General features: G+C 41.4%; 1 protein-coding gene across 1 annotated transcript in view; it reads left to right on the forward strand.

The window, feature by feature from the left end:
• Positions 1–20,570, forward strand: part of DDB1 (damage specific DNA binding protein 1) — a 32,719-nt gene that overhangs the window by 4,695 nt on the left and 7,454 nt on the right. The window contains exons 5-24 of the mRNA XM_054971304.1: positions 3,179–3,293; positions 4,869–4,966; positions 7,142–7,300; positions 9,775–9,858; positions 10,093–10,209; positions 10,752–10,854; positions 12,023–12,098; positions 12,198–12,306; positions 12,456–12,634; positions 12,716–12,879; positions 12,960–13,067; positions 14,066–14,273; positions 16,629–16,724; positions 17,033–17,144; positions 17,805–17,928; positions 18,155–18,319; positions 18,937–19,031; positions 19,171–19,341; positions 20,076–20,185; positions 20,305–20,474. Of these exons, the coding sequence (XP_054827279.1) occupies positions 3,179–3,293; positions 4,869–4,966; positions 7,142–7,300; positions 9,775–9,858; positions 10,093–10,209; positions 10,752–10,854; positions 12,023–12,098; positions 12,198–12,306; positions 12,456–12,634; positions 12,716–12,879; positions 12,960–13,067; positions 14,066–14,273; positions 16,629–16,724; positions 17,033–17,144; positions 17,805–17,928; positions 18,155–18,319; positions 18,937–19,031; positions 19,171–19,341; positions 20,076–20,185; positions 20,305–20,474 (2,563 nt within the window). The remainder of the gene's footprint in view (positions 1–3,178; positions 3,294–4,868; positions 4,967–7,141; positions 7,301–9,774; positions 9,859–10,092; positions 10,210–10,751; positions 10,855–12,022; positions 12,099–12,197; positions 12,307–12,455; positions 12,635–12,715; positions 12,880–12,959; positions 13,068–14,065; positions 14,274–16,628; positions 16,725–17,032; positions 17,145–17,804; positions 17,929–18,154; positions 18,320–18,936; positions 19,032–19,170; positions 19,342–20,075; positions 20,186–20,304; positions 20,475–20,570) is intronic.

Genomic DNA, 20,570 nt, shown 5'->3' on the forward strand with positions numbered 1-20,570 from the left:
TCTTCCTGTGTGGACTTGATTCACTATGTTGTTCTTCAGAGACTTCACATTAATAATGTGCAAAAACTGTATATTTGCAACTTCCAAGCTGTAGTGATAATTTTTATTTAAAACATATCTGAATACAGTTTGGGCTGCTGGCAAAGGAAGTACTCCTTTGGGTATTCACTGCTAAATTGAAATTGACTGGGTAAGAGCAAACTTTTGAATCTCATATCTCATATTCAAACGAAGTGTGTGGATGGGCATCTATGAAATGTAGTTCTTCCATTTCATGGATTATTAATAAAGGTTCGGGTTTAAACAAATCCATGCTTATATTCTGAAATAAAATGTTGCCCCATTTCATATCATTCTTGTGTAAGTACTGACGGTTGTTAGCAGGCATATCTTCCAACAAACTGTTTCAATGCACTGTAGCCAGTTTTAACATGTGAAGAAGGGTATGCATTTTATCTGCTTTGTTATTCCTTGTATAAGATGTTTTGATATTTTATTAATTTTCAGCTAGGCTTTTCATGCATAGCAATCAACATATGAAGTGCGAAAAAATTGTATTTCAAGTCCACATGCCATGACTTTATATATTATTCATTGTATAGACTTAACTGTGCAGAATCAGATCACTTGCTAATATGCAGTTTTCTGGATGCAACTCTTCAAACAGCACCTTCTCTATTGAAAGAAATCAAACTTCCATTGTAATTTTTTTCTTCTTTTTTACTGATTCCTTTGACTTTTTCTGCACTGTTCCATAGCCAAGAGCCAGTGAGTGAGGATCTGTTCCATTCTGAGCTTCATTCTTGAAGTCAGACCTTAATGTCAGAATATTAACTAAGGGGGAGGAGAGCCGGAAAATGCAGGACTTTCAACAAAGTCAAAAGAGCAGTTTGTTGCTCAAGAAACAAGTCTAAAGTTGCCATGAATGTGTGTAAATAGCAGTGTGGTTCTTTGGATCTAGGCTGGTATATTTTTCATTTCACTTTAGAAACTGGATTAAATCTACACATTGTTAAAGTGCTGTAATCAGAAGATAGAGCTGCTAACACTAACTTCATTAATAAAAATTGCATCTACAATGGAGATTTACCTGTCTAGAAATTTAAAAGTTTCATTGAATTAGGGAAATTTTACTTTTGAGTCTTCAGCACTCTTGTTTGCTCATGCATTTTATTTTGAGATTGAAACCAGTTTGTGAGCTGTTGGGCTGGGTGGGGTCTGCCTCCTGCCCATCTGCTGTCCTACCTCGGTCCTTTTGGGGATACCCCGCAGCCTCAGAATTGGGGGCTCAGGACAGGGTTACATCACCCTAAGCCCTTGCAGCCCCCTCAGAGGACAGTGTTCCCCCCCCCCCCCGCCCCATCTGCGCAGTTTACTTTTCTTCCATGGCCAGCATTTTGAGCTTCGTTTTTATGCTCTCCCTCATCTACAGCCCCACCTTCCTATTCCCTGTCCCCCAAGGCATGAGCCTACTGCAGCTAGGGCTTGCAGTACCCTCTGAACGAATGGCTCCCCCAGTCTCTGTCTCCACCAGCTTCTAGCTGGGGAGGCCTCAGGCAGAGCCTAATTGGGATCCAAGCCCCACTCAGGCTGCTCTGCAGCTGCATCGACAGGGAGGAGGGTTGTCACCTTGACACAATTGGTATTGGAGTTTCCCGTATTAGCCACAAGGAGCTTGGGGCCAGTGCGGCTCTGCCTTCTGAACCTTATGGATACCCTATGAGCTGGACATGTGAACGTGAGCTGGCTGCGAGGTGGCCCCTTGACATGGCTCACTGCTTGTGCCATCTCAGGGCTGACTCCCAGGGCAGGTGGAGCAGGTATAGTTGTTGGCTTTGCTGGAGGCTGTGAAATATGACTCAGGCTTCTTCCTCCCTGACTTGGGGGTGAGTTGGGCTCTGTGGGAGCTCTGTGGGAGCTCAGCTGGCAGCCAGAGGGTTGCTGGTCATGCCACTCCTTCAGCTCATTAATGTGTAGCCTTTTCTGGTGCCATCAGGAAGGACTACACTACACCTCACAGAACAGGAGCCCTAACTCACGGATGACCAGAAAGGGCCCTGCCACAGGTCTCCCTTGTTGGTATCCAGCACCTGACAGCTAACCAGGACCTACATGCCTTCCTGCAGCTGGCATGACTGTCCCCTGGTTGTAGTGGGCCTTCTGATAGGTCTGGGCCACTAGGATATGATTGCTTGCTTCTTCTCAGGCCTGTTCCAACTGGCCCTCAGCTGCTGCAAGTACTGTGGGGCTGGAACCCGCATGTTGTCTTCCATGGATGCACATTGGCTATTGACCGCATCCAGACTTCCCTGGGGCTTCTGCCCATACAGCAGCTCAAATGGTGCGTACCTGGTGGAGGGTTGCAGGGTCTCCTTCAACGTGAATAACCGCAGGATGATAGGTCCCTTTGGGTGGGCTTTTCATAAACTTGCTTTCTCAGCATGGTCTGAAGGGTCTGGTTGAATCTCTAATACGGGTGTGCACCAAAAAAAATCTACATCCTGGTTTCAGGGAAACAAACAAACAAAAATCTGGGTAAGATTCTCTAATCTGGTTCAACAAGATTAGAGAATCCCAAATTTATTCGGCCATTATTCCCCATGGGAAAACTATCTGGGGACTATCCAGGAGGTGTGTGTGTGGGGGGGGATCATTTTTTAGCAAACACTACCAAATTTTCTGGGAACCTAATAATTAGTGTCCTCTAACTGCAGAAAAATTGACACATCGACTTAGAGTTGTTAAAGGTAATGCCAGAATGTCAGATTTTTCTGAAACATGGCAAGACTTCATTTCATATACTAATCAGAACAGTACCCAATACCAACATTTATCTGAAGCCTTCCTCAAGTTATGGAAAAGAGATTAGATTCGTAGTATATATAGAAATGTTTCAAGAAACAAACTTCCCATATGCCATTAAAAACATCCTCTCTATGTTTTATATTGTGCAAGATAAATGTGAAAGGTCCTCCATTAACAGTTTGATTCAACGTTCCCTGTTACCATTTAAAAATTTTTTTTTCAGCTTTAAAATATCAATGGTCTTCAGGTAGAGGAAAATTCTTTAGCATTCCCTCAGACACACAGACGCTCATTCTTATTTTTGTTGTTGTGCAGATTGTTGTATGGCTGTGCATTGCTTGTGCCAATGATCCTGTTGCTTTTCTCTTTCTAGGATCCACAGGGCCGGCATGTCAAGACTTACGAAGTGTCTTTGCGTGAGAAGGAGTTTAACAAGGGACCCTGGAAACAGGAGAATGTGGAGGCTGAAGCCTCCATGGTAATTGCAGGTTAGTTCTTGCTCATTGAAGTTCTCTTATCAGCCACTGGAGCTATGTTAGTGTGAAAAAGCAGGAATTGTACTTTCTTATCAAGCAGGCTAGCTGCCATTCCCTCTCTAATACATTGTCTGTACTTCTTTCTGCAGTGATGTTGCAGCATCTACTGCTGTTCTTCTGTAGGTGCCATCAACATTGCAACTCAGTGTCTGGGTTCTTGCTTGCTAGTGCCCCATGCTTGTTAGTTTGTGCTTTTTCAAGTTAGTTGGCCATGTATCTTTCTCCTCCTAGTTTATTCTTTAATCCTAGTAAATTATCTGTAGACACTGATGAATGTTTTCAGCTATCTAGAGGTGGGGAGCAGAATACAATGGATAAGCCCTGTACACCCCAGCCCACTTTTTGCTGTGTCCCTGGTGTGATATCATGATGTTTCAGCTCTTATGAAATTGTATGTATGTATATATGTAGTAATCTTAGAAGATTACATACATTGTATGTATGTAGTAATCTGCATAGAAGAGTGGTAAGGAGGTTTTTAAAGGAATGTTGTTATAAAGCAGTCTGCTTGCCTCTTGTGCAGCCTTCCAGACAGACACACAAGAGGACTTCGTTCACCCATGTTGCTGCTGCTTCTTTTAAAACCAACTCCAGAATGCTGCATAGTGGCTTTTTTCCCTCACTTATTTAGCAAGGACTGCTGTATTTTTAGATTAAAAACCATATGTATAGCTGAGTCTGTATTGCCCTGGTTTAAGCAAAGGGTTGCACTGAGCCAGCTGTGTGCATGGCTCATGTTTGCTTGTAGCCTTAATACATCTACTGGAATGCCACATTAACACACTGCACATTTTATCCGTCCCTCTTTATCAAAAGACAGTGCCCCTCTGCCTGACTCGATTGGCCATTTGCAAGACTATTTGTACAATCCCAAATATGCTAGCACTGATGGTGAATTGTCATCTTTAAGATGCTCACTTGTTTGAGGACTTTGCGTCTTCAAACAGTGGCAGAGTAGGATTGTATTAGAAAGAGAGGGTTAAGCCCTAGAAGAGCAAGTTGACCAATGTCTTAAGGTCAGGATTCAGGTTCACTGATAGTTTTGTGAGAGCCCTACAATCTGTGCAATTTTTTAAAAAAAAATCTAGGCTAATGACTCCTTTCCAGAAAAATTCTGCAGAAAAATAAGATTGTGTTATCAACTTGCTTCTCCTGATTGAGAGGCAATATCATTATGTAGTAAAATATATGATCATATTCACTTTTTAAAATTCTTTTGATTTGATTTGTTTTAGTTTTCTGAGTCATTAATGCACAGCTCTGCTTAAAAGCTGCTTCATTCCTCTGAAAACGAGGCTGGTTTTGTTTTTATTTATTTGTGAAATTCAGTACAGAGTAAATGAGTATCAAAATGCAGTTAGGTGAGAGTTTAATTAAATATACCGAAATATCCAGAGATGTATATCCTGAGGAGAAGGATGTTGATTATTTGTGTGTGTGTGTAGTTGAATGAGTTATGTATTCCTTTCCTTTTGTTATGATGATTTATACATGGTCATGTGTATTCCCTCAAAATGTTCCTTACAGTACCGGAGCCATTTGGTGGAGCTATCATTATAGGACAAGAATCTATTACCTATCACAATGGGGATAAATACCTGGCTATAGCCCCACCCATCATCAAGGTATGAAGATGTTTTTCTATAGAGAAGTGTTTTTGTTTAAATTCGGGACCATCATCCACTATTTGATTTAAGCTGATACTTTTTCAAATATTTGCGTATGTTTTGGAAGATGCTTCTTTGTTGGAATTGCCGCAGATGGGAACACAAGTGTTCATTTATTTAGGAAGTTCTGCCTTTAATCTTAAGGCAGACAAAGTTGATTCAGTGAAGCATGACTCTCACTTTTTAAATTAGTTTTGTTTGCTTTTGAGATCAGCATGTAGCCAAGATTATGGATCGCGTGCTGTTTGGATGTTCTCGCATTCACTCAGTGATAGGCTGAAGTCATGTATGAATCAAAAAGAAGACTGGGCAGGGGAGGGGGTAGCAATGCTGAATTAACATTGGATAAGGGAAACAATGTCTGTGTGCGGCTTTGGGGGAAAATGTGAATATAAACGTGTTTTTTTTAGGGGAGAGGATTTTTATTATTACGTTGTTCCAGCAGAGAGCAAATACATTTTTTTTAAAAGACCAAATGCTATGGAGCTGAGAGCATAGCCATTACATCAGAGTTTATAGCAATCCCACTACAGCCCACCAATCATGCAGCAGCATGTTGATGGTGGTTGCTGTGTCTTCCATATATGGAAGTAGCGAACCAGTGTATGCAGATGCCATCATATCTCCCTGACGTCAGCCTGTTTTTGCCTACATGCACAACAGAATAAGAAAGGGAACACAGTTTGCCTCACTGTAGAGTGGGCTATGGTGGTATGACTAGTAGGAACCCTGGGACAAACACAGTCCAAGGAACCATGCTGAAGCAGGTTCAAGTCCCTCCTGCAGCTATGTTTCCTGTTGTGGGGTGGACACACAAGAAGGAACCATTTATTTATTCACATTTATAGTGCACCTTTCTCACAGACCCAGGGATGATTACACAGTGTAATTCAATACTATAACTATTCCAACCACATCATTTGCATGCTTCTGCAGTTCATTTGGCAGAGACAATCCTGACACAATGCCCAAGACCGCTCCTGTGCAAGGAGAGGGAGAGGTCACCAGCATTCACCATACAAAGGAGATGCAGACACTGGCACAATAATCAGAGAACCACACGTGTACAGCAGGCATAAGTGGGAGGTAATCAAGGCATGTTGACATCACTCCAGTGCACCCTCTGCTGGTGCAACTGCTGCATGTTAACGCCTTAAACAATCTTAAGAACCAGCTGCTCCCATATGAACTTGCCTAAGACCCTACTCTGTGTTCTTCCATCCGCTGGTGTCAGGTGATGTGACCACAGGCAGGGCCTTCTGTGTTGTGGCACCTTATTTGCAGAACCCACTCCCTGCGTCTGTGTGTCTTTTGTCTGCTTTTGAGTTTCTGGGACCAGGTGAAGATGTTCACACTTTTCTAGGCTTTTGGTTGTGGACAATGATGGTTCTGAGAGCCTCCTTTCCAGTTGCTGCTGATGTTTGACTTGCATTTACTGCATTTCTGGATGCCTTTATTATATTTTATAGCAGATTGTTATGTTCCTTAAACTTTATTTATGAGGTGGGATATAAATGTTTAAAATAAGGTAGTTTGTGAGTCTTAAAATAATGGCTATACATCAAGCAGGAAATGTGATGCTGTTACAGAATTTATTTTGAGAACTTTCCCTATGCATTTTTGCTAGCATAATTATTTGCTGATAGTTGCTATTACAAGAAAGCAACTTGTAAGTAAACGTTGAGAATATCTCCTGAAACAACAACCAGGTGATAAAATCAAAGATCCAAAACAACAGAACAGAATCTACATAATACCTTTTATTAGGACCAACCAGATCACATAGAGGTCAGTCTGAAATCACTGGTTCCACTTGTGCAAAGACCTTTTTGGCTGACAGAACACACTTGCATCAACATCAGTAAAGGAGTCCTTGTGCCAGAGAGGCTGAAGATTACATACAGGCACTGATAGAATGAAATACTTTGATCCAACGCAGTTTTTTATTGTCAGTCCATAATGAAATATTGTATTTTCTGCCTTCTTTAAGTTCTCTAATGCATTTAGGTCTTGTTGCCCCTTTTCTAGGGTAAAAATAGACAAAGCTTTCAGAGAGCGCGGTTCATTGTTCAGAGAGCTTAGTTCATTTTGCTTCTTGAAAGAATTTTGAATAACAGCTCTTCTGTGAAACAGCAAAGTACAATCGTATGTCATAACCGCGTCGATCCAAACGGGTCTCGTTACCTTCTGGGGGACATGGAAGGCCGCCTCTTCATGCTGCTGTTGGAGAAAGAAGAGCTGATGGATGGAGGCGTTAGTCTGAAGGACTTGCGTGTGGAGCTGCTTGGAGAGGTAGTCATTCTCCTGTTGTGGGCAGGGGAGGTGGGATTTGGTGATGGTTCACTGAAACAGACAGTTGGGAAAGTGAGGGTGTGGAAATGATGGGGAAAGAATTTCCAGCAGAGGCTGGAATATATCAAGACCTTCCCCCAATAGTCTTTTTTTTTTTTTTTGCTGCTGCTGCTGCTTGTCTGTAAAGTTTTAACACTCGGGCAGGACTGAGAGAGTCAAGCCCTGCCATGTTCAGGAATGAAGAGCATTTTCTGTTGGGAGGGTATACACCCCACCCTCTGGATTCTGAGTTGGTGATTTTGTTATGTTAAAAAATTGAATCAGATTTAAAAGTAGGTTATATCAGGAAATTGAGCTGATGACTGTTGCTTTCAGCAGAAAGCACTGTGGCAAAACCTTCCCTCTTTTACATCTCAGGAGGCAGATTTCCTACACTTCAGAACCCTTTCCTTATTTCAGAAGGTTCCCACCCCAGCTGACTACAACCTGCCACTGTATATGTGCATGTAAAGTACCTTCTAGTGGCAGCTGACTTATGACAACTTCATAGGGTTTTCAAGGCAAGAGACAAACAGATGGTTTGCCATTGCTTGCCTCCATTTAGCAACCCTGGACTTCCTCAATGGTCTCCCATCCAAATACTAAACAGGGCCAGCTGTGCTTAGCTTCGGAGATCTGATGAGATAGGGCTAGCCTGGGCCTTCTAGGTCAGGGTGCCACTGTATATAGGCTGTCCCTAATAGGATACTGGACGCTGTCATTCCCCCTCCCATGTGATTGTCCTAATCTCCCTTCCTGGAGCTTGCTTATAAGCTCTTCGGTATCCTGAGGGTCCTTTTATATTCCATGGTTATGCCCTCCCATATCATATCATACCCTGGTGGTGAACTGAAGCCTCTTTACCTTCCAGTTCTGTAAACCTTAAACTGTTAGAACCACTGTCACCTTCCATATGCTTTACTCAGTAATTGTGAGGAAACATCATTATGATTTAATTTTATTTCACAGACACACATAATAAGAAAAGTTAGGAAGTAAATCTTAAGGCAATGATGAAATGTAGTAGTTAGCTAAGAAATATACCAGGCTGATAGACAAACATTCTGACTCGTTCAGACTCCCAACAGATTCTTCACACATGCTGAAACATTTCACACTCTCCTGGTAGACCTCTTCCAGTTTTCATCTATACGGCACACACAAAACACCATTCCTCTCACATTGTCATTGACATACTCTCTGTGCCTCTCTAGCCATCCCTTCCATGCTTACCAACTCTTAAAACAGTCACGATTACATTTTCATTATAATCCAGAGAACATCACAAGAATATTCCCAGGTGTAATTCCCTTCCTCTCTCCCCAGGATAAAATTCTCAAGGGTAGTACCTTTCACCCATGGGATTCCTACTGCCAAATTGTAAACGAATAGGAGAACGCACCCTCATTTTAGAAGCAATTAAAATTCTCCCTTGTGGCACAGAAAAGTGTATTGCTGTGTGAATGAGTTAGAAAAGGAGGAATACCCAAGAAGTATGTGTGTGGGTGTATATATAACTTTACAAAGAGCACATGGGAATGGGGAACGAAACCTTGAACTCCTGTACCCTACCTTGCTGCACTTACCATTTTTCTTCCAGTATCTGAGCCTTTCTGAGAACCATATTTTGAAATCACTAAAGTAAGGTGGCAAGATGGAGTAGGATTAACCTTCAAGCTCTGTTTTCAGATAAATGAATGGGAGGTTGCCTGTCTTTTCTTCCTGTTGGTGCTAATAGCAATTTGGGGAAGGGGGGTATATTATGGAAAAAGAACATCTGAATGCTTTTATTTGAAATTTGAGGCATCAACATGCCAGTGTCAGAAAATATATGGTAAAGAATTTCATCAAAGATCATACAGAACATAGATAATTCTTCATCATATATCTCGTCTTGTTTGGCTTTCAGTTTTTAAAAGTGTGGTTTTTTTGTAATGTATTTGAAACATTTATATTGAGCCCTTCTTTAAAGGAGCCTGGAAAAGTGCATTAGCCTTGCGCGTTAATCCTGGAGACAGGTTAGATTGAGAATGTAGCTTGTTTCATGCCTCCCACTAAGTTTTTTGTAGCCAAGTGAAGTATTGAACTTAGGCTTTCCTTTCCAAACTCAAGATCATACCTGCATACTTGGAAACTGGTGAGAGCCAGTTTGGTGTAGTGGTTAAGAGCGGCAGGACTCTAATCTGGAAAGACAGGTTTGATTCCCCACTCCTCTGCTTGAAGCCAGCTCGGTGACCTTGTGTCAGTCACAACTCTCCGTAGCTCTTTCAGCCCCACCCACTTCACAGGGTGATTGTTGTGGGGATAATAATAACATACTTTGTAAACTGCTCTCAGTGGGTGTTAAGTTGACCCGAAGGGCGGTATATAAATCCAATGTTATTATTGTTGTTATTATTGACATATTTCTCTTTCTGCGCTTTCTCCACATCTAGACATCCATTGCAGAATGCCTGACTTACCTAGACAATGGTGTTGTATTTGTTGGCTCTCGGCTTGGTGACTCCCAACTTGTAAAGGTAAAGTGCAATCCACAGTACTCTCATTAACTCTGAAGCTATGGCTGTTTGCTAATCTGTTTGGTGCGAACAGTATTTTTAAACTGCCTAAGTGGGAAGCTCTGAAGTATTTCTACTGCCCTATAGAGTCCTTAACACTCGCCTCAGTATTTTTGGCAGCCTCCTGTTTTAAATAGTTTCTGTGGTGTTTGTAATTTTTCTTCAGAGGCCTTTTCCTCTTATTTTCATTCCTAGCTCAATGTGGACAGTAATGAACAAGGCTCATATGTGGTGGCCATGGAAACCTTCACGAATCTTGGCCCCATCGTGGATATGTGTGTGGTAGATCTTGAGAGACAGGGCCAAGGGCAGGTACACTTGGCTCTTCCTTCCTTATTCGTTTAACTTATTATATGTGCTTTTAGTTTTTATAGTACTGCACTTTTATAGGCCCTTTTCTCCGAAGAGAGATATGGCTCTCTTTCACAACAAACCTACGAGGCAGTTTAGGCTGAGATACAGTGACTGGCTTCTAGTCATCAAGTGAGCTCAGTGGCTGAGTGGGGATTTATATCCAGTCTCCTCATTCAAAGTGTCACATTCCAGCCATATTACTCCTCCAGCTTTGTGAATGGGGAGGGTGTTTCAAAAAACTTTGACTTGGGGAAAGGCTATTATTTCTTCTGCCAAACTCTGCTCTTGTGTGTGGTTATTGAGCCTCCTTTGGAAAGATCTTGCTTTCTCACAGGGTTAGGAGAATAGGGTTGTAGGATATCTCTCCTGAGCATTTTACATAACAGCCTCTCTAAAAGAATGTAGAAAATATTTCCCATTGCTCAAGAACTTCATTAGATTAATTTAATATCTGTTACTCTCTTGTAGAGAGTGTTAATGGTTGTCTGCAATTTCCACAGCTGGTTACATGCTCTGGTGCCTACAAAGAAGGCTCTCTGAGGATTATCCGGAATGGGATTGGAATTCATGAACATGCTAGCATTGATCTTCCAGGAATTAAAGGTTTGTGAACCATATACAAAGGAATTTTTATCACTGTCTTCAGTTACATTAATGTATATTGTGAACAGTTTGGGTATTGATCTTGCTAAGGTTGCCACATGTGAAATTTTGTGAATGAGCTTTTCTACTTTAAAACATTGAAGGAAAATATAGAAAGATCCCATATGAGGATAGACGCTGCCGTTGCTCCACTGGTGAAGTGGAATCACTTATTAATATGTTCTTTCGTTGTCCTTTCCATCAAGTCTATAGGGACAAGTTTATTTCCCCACTCTTAGACACACCAATTGCAGAGGCAAATAAAGCCTACCTGGAGAAACTCCTAATTGATGAAAATCCAACTGTCTCCAGGCAAATAGCCAAATTCTCTCTCTATCTGGTTAAATTCCATAATAAAAAGAATAGCCATACGTAGTCTCCTGCTCTTTTTACAATTTTAACTATTTTAATGTCAGTGTTTTAAATATTAGAATTCCTGCGGTTTCCAAAGAACTATACACATTTTAAGATAAGATTTTAAATGCTAAATGTATTTTTTTATGTCCTTTACATTTTTACACTGGATTTAATTATTTTATTGATTGATAAGGATGTATTGTCATTGTTATGGTCTCTGACCGCAAATAAATTTATTCATACTTTAAAACAAGATTTCTAGCTGCCATATTGGTACCAAAAAGTGAAAACAGTGTTAGGTGAAGGTTTAGAAATTACTAGAAGCTGGGCAAGGTTTCCTAGTTAGGAATGCACACAGTATTTCAAAGAAGACTAAAAAACTAGGTAGCTAGTACAAATATGGATGAACACAAGATTTCAGTATTTCATTCCCCCCCCCCCCCCAGTTCTTCCAGTCAGTTTGTCTTTCCCATTGCTGTGCTTTCCTCGTCTTTCTCTGCCTTCCAGTCATTGTGTTCTTTACCCATCTAAAGTTATATATTATTTGAAAATCCGGCTTTTGGAGTCAGAATAAAATATACAGAGCATGTATGCCCAAAATTATTTATTTCTGAAACTTATGCAAACCTGAGAGTCTTTCACACAGAGCACATTTTCTCCAGGGAAGGGAAAGGGGAGAGGCAATTGCTTGGTATGTTTTGATGGATGAGTTAGAGATCTTGTCTTTTGGTGGTGATTATTTCATAAACATTTTGTCTTCTTTGCTGCTCAGGATTGTGGCCTCTGAGATCAGATTCCCATCGTGAAACTGATAACACTTTAGTGCTGTCTTTTGTGGGCCAAACCAGGTAGGAGGGCAGCAATCATTTATTAGATTAAGTATGCTCTTGAGAATCAGGATGCATTATTTGCAAGGGTAATTGAGTGAGTCTTTCTTCATTTTGCAGGGTTCTGATGTTGAATGGGGAGGAAGTAGAAGAAACTGAATTGACAGGATTTGTGGATGATCAACAAACTTTCTTCTGTGGCAATGTGGCCCATCAGCAATTAATCCAGGTAATGAAAAAGTCTTGAGAAAGAGGAAATTTGTAAAGCATGCTGTCCTGTCAGGGCTGAAGAACAGCAAGTCTGGCATGTATAGACCAGTTTAAAGGACAAGTTACCTTTGAGTTAGAACAGAGTACCAGTTTGCGTTCTGTTTGCAGATCACATCAGCCTCAGTGCGCCTTGTCACTCAGGAACCCAAGGCCCTTGTAAGTGAGTGGAAAGAACCCAATGGGAAGAACGTCAGTGTGGCTTCTTGTAACAGCAGTCAAGTGGTGGTGGCTGTGGGGAGAGTGCTTTACTACCTAGAGATTCACCCTCGGGAACTCAAGCAGATAAGGTGAGTGAGCCCCCTACTGTGAGATACCTTGTGGCAAGCCACATGATTCTGTGTAATACTGACATGTTTCCTCCTTGTCAGCTGCACAGAGATGGAGCATGAGGTGGCCTGCCTGGACATCACTCCTTTGGGGGACACCAGTGGCATGTCCCCTCTGTGTGCCATTGGCCTCTGGACTGACATTTCAGCCCGTATTCTTAAGCTGCCCTCATTTGACCTGCTACACAAGGAGATGTTGGGAGGAGGTATGCTTGTGTATGTTCTGTGTTGAGAAGGCTGAGTATTGTTAAGGGTGATGTGGACTAATTTACCTTTCTTATTCCAGAGATTATTCCACGATCCATTCTGATGACCACCTTTGAGAATAGCCATTACCTTCTGTGTGCACTAGGAGATGGGGCGCTCTTCTACTTTGGGCTGAACATCGAGACTGGTGAGTTGTCGTCTCCTTAAGTTCAAACTTTCTTTCTGTACTGGGCTTGCTGAGAGAGAGAACAAGCATTTGGACATTTCTGAAAGTTTGATATGCCCCCCCCCCCAAAATAAAGATCTGTTGGACTTCAATATAATCAAGAGTTCTATAGAAAAAGATAGTTTTCTGCTTTGCTCTTCATAGTAGCATTTGAACAAGAACATTTTTCACGGGTGAGTGAGCAACTATGAAATTCATGTTGTTTTTCAGTTGTTTTCAGGTAGTACACAAGCCCTGGTTACTGTCCAACTGATCCTCTTTGTGAGTGAGATGTATGGGTAGGAAAACAGTCTCTAGTTCTCTGGCTACCTATTGTAGTTGGTATGTGGTGTGTGTTGTGTGCAGTTGCCCAGTAATGAGAGAACCAGGCAACATCTGAATATCTGGGCTATAAAATGGTTGATGTTTATATAGGAACAGTGGGAGATTTTGTTCCACCATATCTGCAGTTCTAGTATTCTCCAGAAGCTATCCTTGATTTGAGTGAATTTATTAATTTTTTGGAGGAGTAGGGTGTGATTATGGAATGTTGGAGTATCTTTAATAGTCTTGTCTGTCTTGTTCATAAACCAACAGGGGCCTTACTGTCTGCTTGCAAAAGATGAATAAAATTCTTCCCATCCAGAATCATTTCGTTAGTCATTTCTCTGTAAACCCCCTTTTTACAATCCATTAAAGGGCACTGTGAGCCCCCTTGGAAATACTGTGAATCTGAATAATCTCCAGGTTTTACTAGTTTCTAACACTGCAGCTATGTCACTGAAAACCCTAATACACTATTGCTTTTTGGACAATAACTTCATGTAGTGCATTTTCAAAAATAGACTCCCACTCTGGAAAAGTCTGTGCCATAGGATCTTATCTAATTCCAATATAGAGGTCCTAATCCAGGAAAACCTGGAAGTTTCAAGATCAGATCAACAGGGATAGCCCCTAATGTGTTTACTTTTCCTTACCAGGTTTGCTGAGTGATCGTAAGAAAGTGACTTTGGGAACCCAGCCCACTGTTCTTAGAACCTTTCGTTCCCTTTCCACCACCAATGTGTTTGCTTGCTCTGACCGCCCAACTGTGATTTACAGCAGCAATCACAAACTAGTCTTCTCTAATGTTAATCTTAAGGAGGTGAACTACATGTGTCCTCTCAACTCAGATGGGTATCCTGACAGGTGAGTATATTCTGTTGCTCCTGTTTAACTGCCTTGCTATAGGTAGAGCATAGTGTTCTCCCTTACTCCCTGCTTAGTCCTACTTTATATGTAGGAGCTGCAATTTTCTTGTGAGTAAGTCATAGCAGTGTGAGCTGGGGACATTCACTCAAATTTCTGGAAATGAGCTTTTAAATAAGCAGTCTGTTTATCCCATACAGAGGTCACAAGAATAAGCACTATATTTACTTACAAATATCAAAACAATAGCCAAAAAACAGACCGTTCCATGGACAAACTCTGTATCCCTGGATTCTCTCCCCTTCTCTTCCTTTTGCTGTTCCTAACACTCTCTTCCAGTTTCTCTCACACTGCAGAAGCAGCGCTTTTATCTTCCTGTTTTTGGACTTTAACTTCTGCTAGGTTGGTCCTATTCTGTGTTGAAGGAATTCTATTGGAGGGAGATCCCCACACACCCAGCCTAAATCATCTTCAGAGAACCACTACCACCAGCAGAACACATACCTCTCTCGTTCATTCTGCCTCTTTCCTGGAAGTATTCTTCTTGCTACATTTCTTCCTTCTTAAGAAGAAAAATAATTCAGAAACTGGAAGTATTCTTCTTGCTACATTTCTTCCTTCTTAAGAAGAAAAATAATACAGAAACTATCAGTCCCCATTCTGAGATAAGTGGTCTGCATTTTCATGGTGTATTCCTATCATATATATTGTCTGAGTTCATGGCATTAGGGAGATTCAAACCAACTAAATGCTTAATCACAGCTCAACTACTTAACCAGTACACTACGTCAGCTCTAACACTATACTAATATACTGCTCTTCTAGACAGATTAGTGCTCCACTCGAAGTGATGAACAAAGTCAATATAGTTCTTCCCACAATACAGCTAGGGAGCTAGGGCTGAAAGGAGTGGTTTACCCGAGGCCACTTGCTGGACTCATGACAATAATGGGATTAAAACCAGCATAATGCTGACTCACAGCCCAACCACATACCACTATGCTACAGCAGCTCTGTAAAAGAAGGAAAGGGACTCTGCACACCCAGTTATGGGGAGGCCCTGTTTACATGATTTATTCCTCCCTCTTTTTTTCCTAGAAGAGAAATTTCACCAACAGGCCTCCATGTGATCAGGTGTTGGCCCCAACTCTAACGCTGCATCATATCATCTGTTTCACTAAGGCCCCAGATAGCAATAGCCACACTGGTGTGTGAACTGAAAAAGCAATTCAACTTGGTTTTAGATACATCTTTAGAGCTTTCAACAGTACATTTATTGCTAGTTCTCTTCAATTGGTGGTTCGCTTAGAAAGGAGAACCAATTATGGATTCTGTAGGCAACAACAAGTAGCCAGAAAGGTGACCTTATTTGGGTGAAAAGGCAGCAGAGAAACATTTTAAATAAAAGTTTAATCCTGCAGTGCTGGAAATCCAATTCCACCCCACATATAGAACTGTAGCAAGAAGGAATGTTGCACTTAGCTCTAAAAGAGTTATTGCATTTTCCAAAAAAGAGATGTACAAGAAACATGAGGACATCATATGTGAACTCAGTATAGCTGTTAATGGATGATGGTCACTAATAAGGATAAAATAAAGCAGCCGTCATTTCAGGTAATTTATTCCAGTACGAAACTGATCAGAAACTTTTTTTTCCTATTTAGAGCAAGAGGAATACAATATGGAGAATAGTTACATTTACATAAGATGGGGTGGTTTTCTGAAAGACAGTTTAGACTGGCATTGAGATCATCCCTGCTAGAGTTAATGAAACCTGAAGCAGTAACACTATCAGGAGATGATGAGGAAGCTAAAAAGGCTGCTGCTTCAGTGAGAGAGGAGCAGGAAGCAACCAATGGGAGCAGATACAATGTTATAAATGCAAACATCACACACTTTACAATAAGTAATCTCCCAGGACATTCAATCGGTGACTCAAAAGTAGCAGTTCTCAAGCAGAGAAACTTTACAGAAAAAGCAAAATTGCTGAAATTGAGTTTATTTGCAAATTTGGAGTAATGAATTCCCCCAGGGTTAAATTGGGGCATTACAGAAGCTGAGGTACTTTGCACCTCTGCACTGTCAAGCTAATTACAACATGTATTATAGCTAGCTTCCTGACAGTCTAATTTACAATACCCCTCCCACCCTCTGCCTGGATTATAAAGACTCCTTCCTTTTCCCACTCCTTGTATCTTGACAAAGGGAGCTTTGAGTCTTGAAAGCTCATACCTTGGAAATCTAGTTGCACTTTAAGGTGCTATTGGACCCGGATCTTGGTCTTCAACTGCAGACCAACACAGCTACCCACTGGAAACTATTCTTTGGTATGTTTTGCTTGTCCTTATTTTGCAGCCTGGCTTTGGCCAACAACAGCACTTTGACAATTGGCACCATTGACGAGATTCAGAAGCTGCATATCCGCACTGTTCCGCTTTACGAATCACCCAGGTGAGCCCAGGTGACCCATCATTAGGTCAATAACCTTTACAGTGCCCAAGGTTACGTGTCATGCTTATTGTTTATGGAAGCCTCCTCTTCCTTTTGCCCTTTCTAGTAGAAAGGGTAGGTTGGGCTCTCACTTAGGGGCTTTCACATGAGAGGTTTTGGTATGGGGAATATTTCTCTGTGTATTTTTAAAGTTCAGTAATACCAATAATACCAATAAGCACAGGTGTACTTTTTCACTGTCTTGGTACTTGGTAAATCTATGTGCATTTTTTTGTTCCCTTGCCCATGTATCTGTTTTTGTCATGCAGGAAGATCTGCTATCAGGAAGTATCTCAGTGTTTTGGAGTGCTCTCCAGTCGCATTGAGGTTCAGGATGCCAGTGGAGGTACCACTGCGCTGAGGCCCAGTGCAAGCACACAGGTGAAAGAAAATCCCTTAAATTTATATGGTGTGAGATGCTGTAAAAGAAGCTAGCGTCAGTAACATGACTCCTGCAGCTATGTTTTCCCTGTGATTAACCATTGCTAAGGAAATAGGCTCTTCCAACTCCTGTCTGACCGTTTGAGCCTCGTTTGCAGGAGGTGTGGTCCTCCTATCTTGGGTTAGATAACTGTTGTTCTGTGGCGGAAATAAATATTTCAGTCTAACCACACACTGGATATCGTCAGTTATGGAAATCCCTGTTCTTCTCATTTTCTAATGTATACATATTATGAGAATATCCTCAGGACTTTTGGCCATTTATCTCTTCTAGGCTCTTTTCCAAATACCTCTTCAGTAAACAGTTGCTAGGAAACCTGACGATATTCATCCGTTTCTTAATTGTACCATAACCAAAACACTGTTCTTTTCCATTGTCTCCTTCCCCTCAATATAAATGTGGTCCTAATCTTTATGAACTTGCTCTTATACATATACTCTATGGTATATCAGAGACCATATAATAGACTGGTTCCATTCAGTGGGGCTTGGTTATTTCCTTTTCTTAGCAGTATATACCCTGATTGCAGTCTTGCCCCTTTGGTATCTTCATGGCCCACTGAAGTAGTTGAAAAAATAACCCTTCTCTCCCTGTTCCAGGCTCTTTCCAGCAGTGTGAGCTCCAGCAAGTTATTCTCGAGCAGCACAGCCCCACATGAGACCTCATTTGGTGAAGAGGTAGAGGTGCACAACCTGCTCATTATAGATCAGCACACATTTGAAGGTACAACTCCTGGGGCAGCATTTTGCTCCTCATGAGAAGAACTTAAGACTGGGAGAGAGTTTCTGGGAGGTAGGGGAACTGAAGATATGTGGCATGGAGACCATGAATTGTAAATGTGTGTTTTAGGGTAGTTTCAGTTCTATTAAATGCTGCACATTTAACTCTTCAGTTTGTTAGAAAAAATGTTTTGAGGAGTTCTGACCAGTTTATCCAATTTTGTCCTTAGTGCTTCATGCTCACCAGTTCCTGCAGAATGAATACGCACTAAGCCTGGTCTCCTGCAAACTGGGCAAAGACCCCAACACGTATTTTATTGTGGGCACTGCCATGGTTTATCCCGATGAAGCCGAACCCAAACAGGGCCGTATTGTGGTGTTTCATTATTCTGATGGTAAGAATGGGACATGTGAATCCATTTCCACAGTTCCACATATTTATTCATTTACATTCTGCCTTTCTTGCTGAGACTCAAAGCAGATTACTAAATTAGAATAAATAAGGGAATAAAGAAAAGAGTGATAAGATAAGATCAGAAGATAAGATACATTATAGACAATGTGGCAACTGGATAACAAAAATTCGAAATGAATATAGTACAAACAGGATTATATATACAGCAAATGGTGCAATAAACGAAAACCATGTTCTCTATATGAAAATTCCCTTCTGAACATAGACATCACTGACAGTGCAGTTTTTGCTGTCTTTAAAGCCATTGTTATTTTGTCTGGGCACTGCTATATGCTCGCTCATGAGAGAGCTTTGCTCCAAGGCTCCTCTGCTGTAAAAACCTCCATTTTAAGAACTGCCTTATATCAGCTCTAGGGCAGAAAAATAAGCATATTAGGAATATCTTATTGCTGTTTTCCAAAATGGCACAAATTTGTTGCAATATCTTCACCCCCAAGAGCACTTGTAAGCTGCCCTCCTTCTGCCACCCTTGGTTCCTGCTTTGTGAGGAATGCAGAGTACATGCATTTTCAAAGCTTGTTATGTTATGTATCCTAGGCAAATTGCAGAGCCTGGCTGAGAAAGAAGTAAAAGGAGCTGTTTATTCCATGGTGGAATTCAATGGAAAACTCCTAGCCAGCATAAACAGTACGGTAAGGCTTCCAAAAGTTCTTCCATTAGTGTTTCCCAGAGCTGAGGTAAATTGCAAACCAGGTGAAAGGGTGAGCATTTTGGACATGCTGGCATTGTATTCTGTATTCTGTCTTGGGTCTTATAAGTCTCTCCCACCAGGTGCGGCTGTATGAGTGGACAGCAGAGAAAGAGCTTCGCACAGAATGCAATCATTACAACAACATCATGGCACTCTACGTAAAGACAAAGGGCGACTTCATCTTAGTCGGAGATCTCATGCGCTCTGTCCTTTTGCTTGCCTATAAGCCCATGGAAGGCAACTTTGAAGAGGTATCAGTGCGTTTACCTTCATGAATGCCTCAACTTGGGGCCCTTGATGGGATAAGAGGGCTTTTTTCCCTTGACTTCTAGCTACTTCAGATTTGTATAGCATATTCTCCTCATAACATAGTAAAGGTGGAGCTATACATTTGGTATCATATACCCTCTTTAGATACCAACCCTATCTTTAGTTGAGGGAGATGGCTGTTTGAGGTTGTGAATTTTGGATGCCATTAAAGGATAGTGAACTTTGAAGTCTAAATAGATTTTCCACTTCAGGTGCCAAATGTTTCAGGCTTGCCCCATCCACCTTGATGCTATATTCAATCCAATTTAGATTCTGGGTGTGGGTACAAAAAATCTTCATGGAGAAGAGAGTGACCTTCTGGATGAATTGACAGTGTAATCATTCTTGAATTTTCTGAGACAAATAATCTGGCAATCTTTACAGTTGCCCAGAAGTCTCACTCACTTTGTTGCTCAAGGCAGAGATGGTAACTGTGCACATCTTGTGCTGTGGTTCAGTCTCTTGCAGAAACTCTTTTTCTAATGTGTGGTTCTTTTCTGTTAGCGCTGTTCTTCAGCCCTTTTTGTCCTTCTTCCAGAAGTTATCCTTCTGGGCAAGAGAGATCCCAAAGCTATACTATCATTTTGATTGGGGTGAGAAAACACCAAGGCTCTTGTGATAAGAACTTCCAAATATTGTTGCATGCTATTGGAGAGTTATATATCCTCCCTTTCAGATTGCTCGAGACTTTAATCCAAATTGGATGAGTGCAGTGGAGATTTTGGATGATGACAACTTCCTAGGGGCAGAGAATGCATTTAACTTGTTTGTGTGCCAGAAGGACAGGTGAGTTTCCTCCATAAAAGATGGAGAGAAGTAGGCAGGTGGTATCTACAACAGAGAGTGGAGCTGTGGGAGAGTGTTCTCCCCACTGTTTTTTGCCCAATGGACTTTCTGCATTGCAGTGCGGCCACAACTGATGAGGAACGCCAGCATCTTCAGGAATTAGGGCTGTTTCATCTGGGCGAATTTGTCAATGTCTTTTGCCATGGGTCCCTGGTCATGCAGAATCTCGGTGAAACATCCACACCAACACAGGGCTCAGTGCTCTTTGGCACAGTCAACGGAATGATTGGTAAGATTATAGCCCATTAGGATCTTCTGCCTTCTCTCCTTGTAGTATGAGGAAGACAGGCCTTCCACTGCTTGTGGGTATTAAAATATGGGGATT

The sequence above is a fragment of the Eublepharis macularius genome, chromosome 2, assembly GCF_028583425.1.
Source record: "Eublepharis macularius isolate TG4126 chromosome 2, MPM_Emac_v1.0, whole genome shotgun sequence".
In the NCBI taxonomy this organism is placed as follows: domain Eukaryota; kingdom Metazoa; phylum Chordata; class Lepidosauria; order Squamata; family Eublepharidae; genus Eublepharis; species Eublepharis macularius.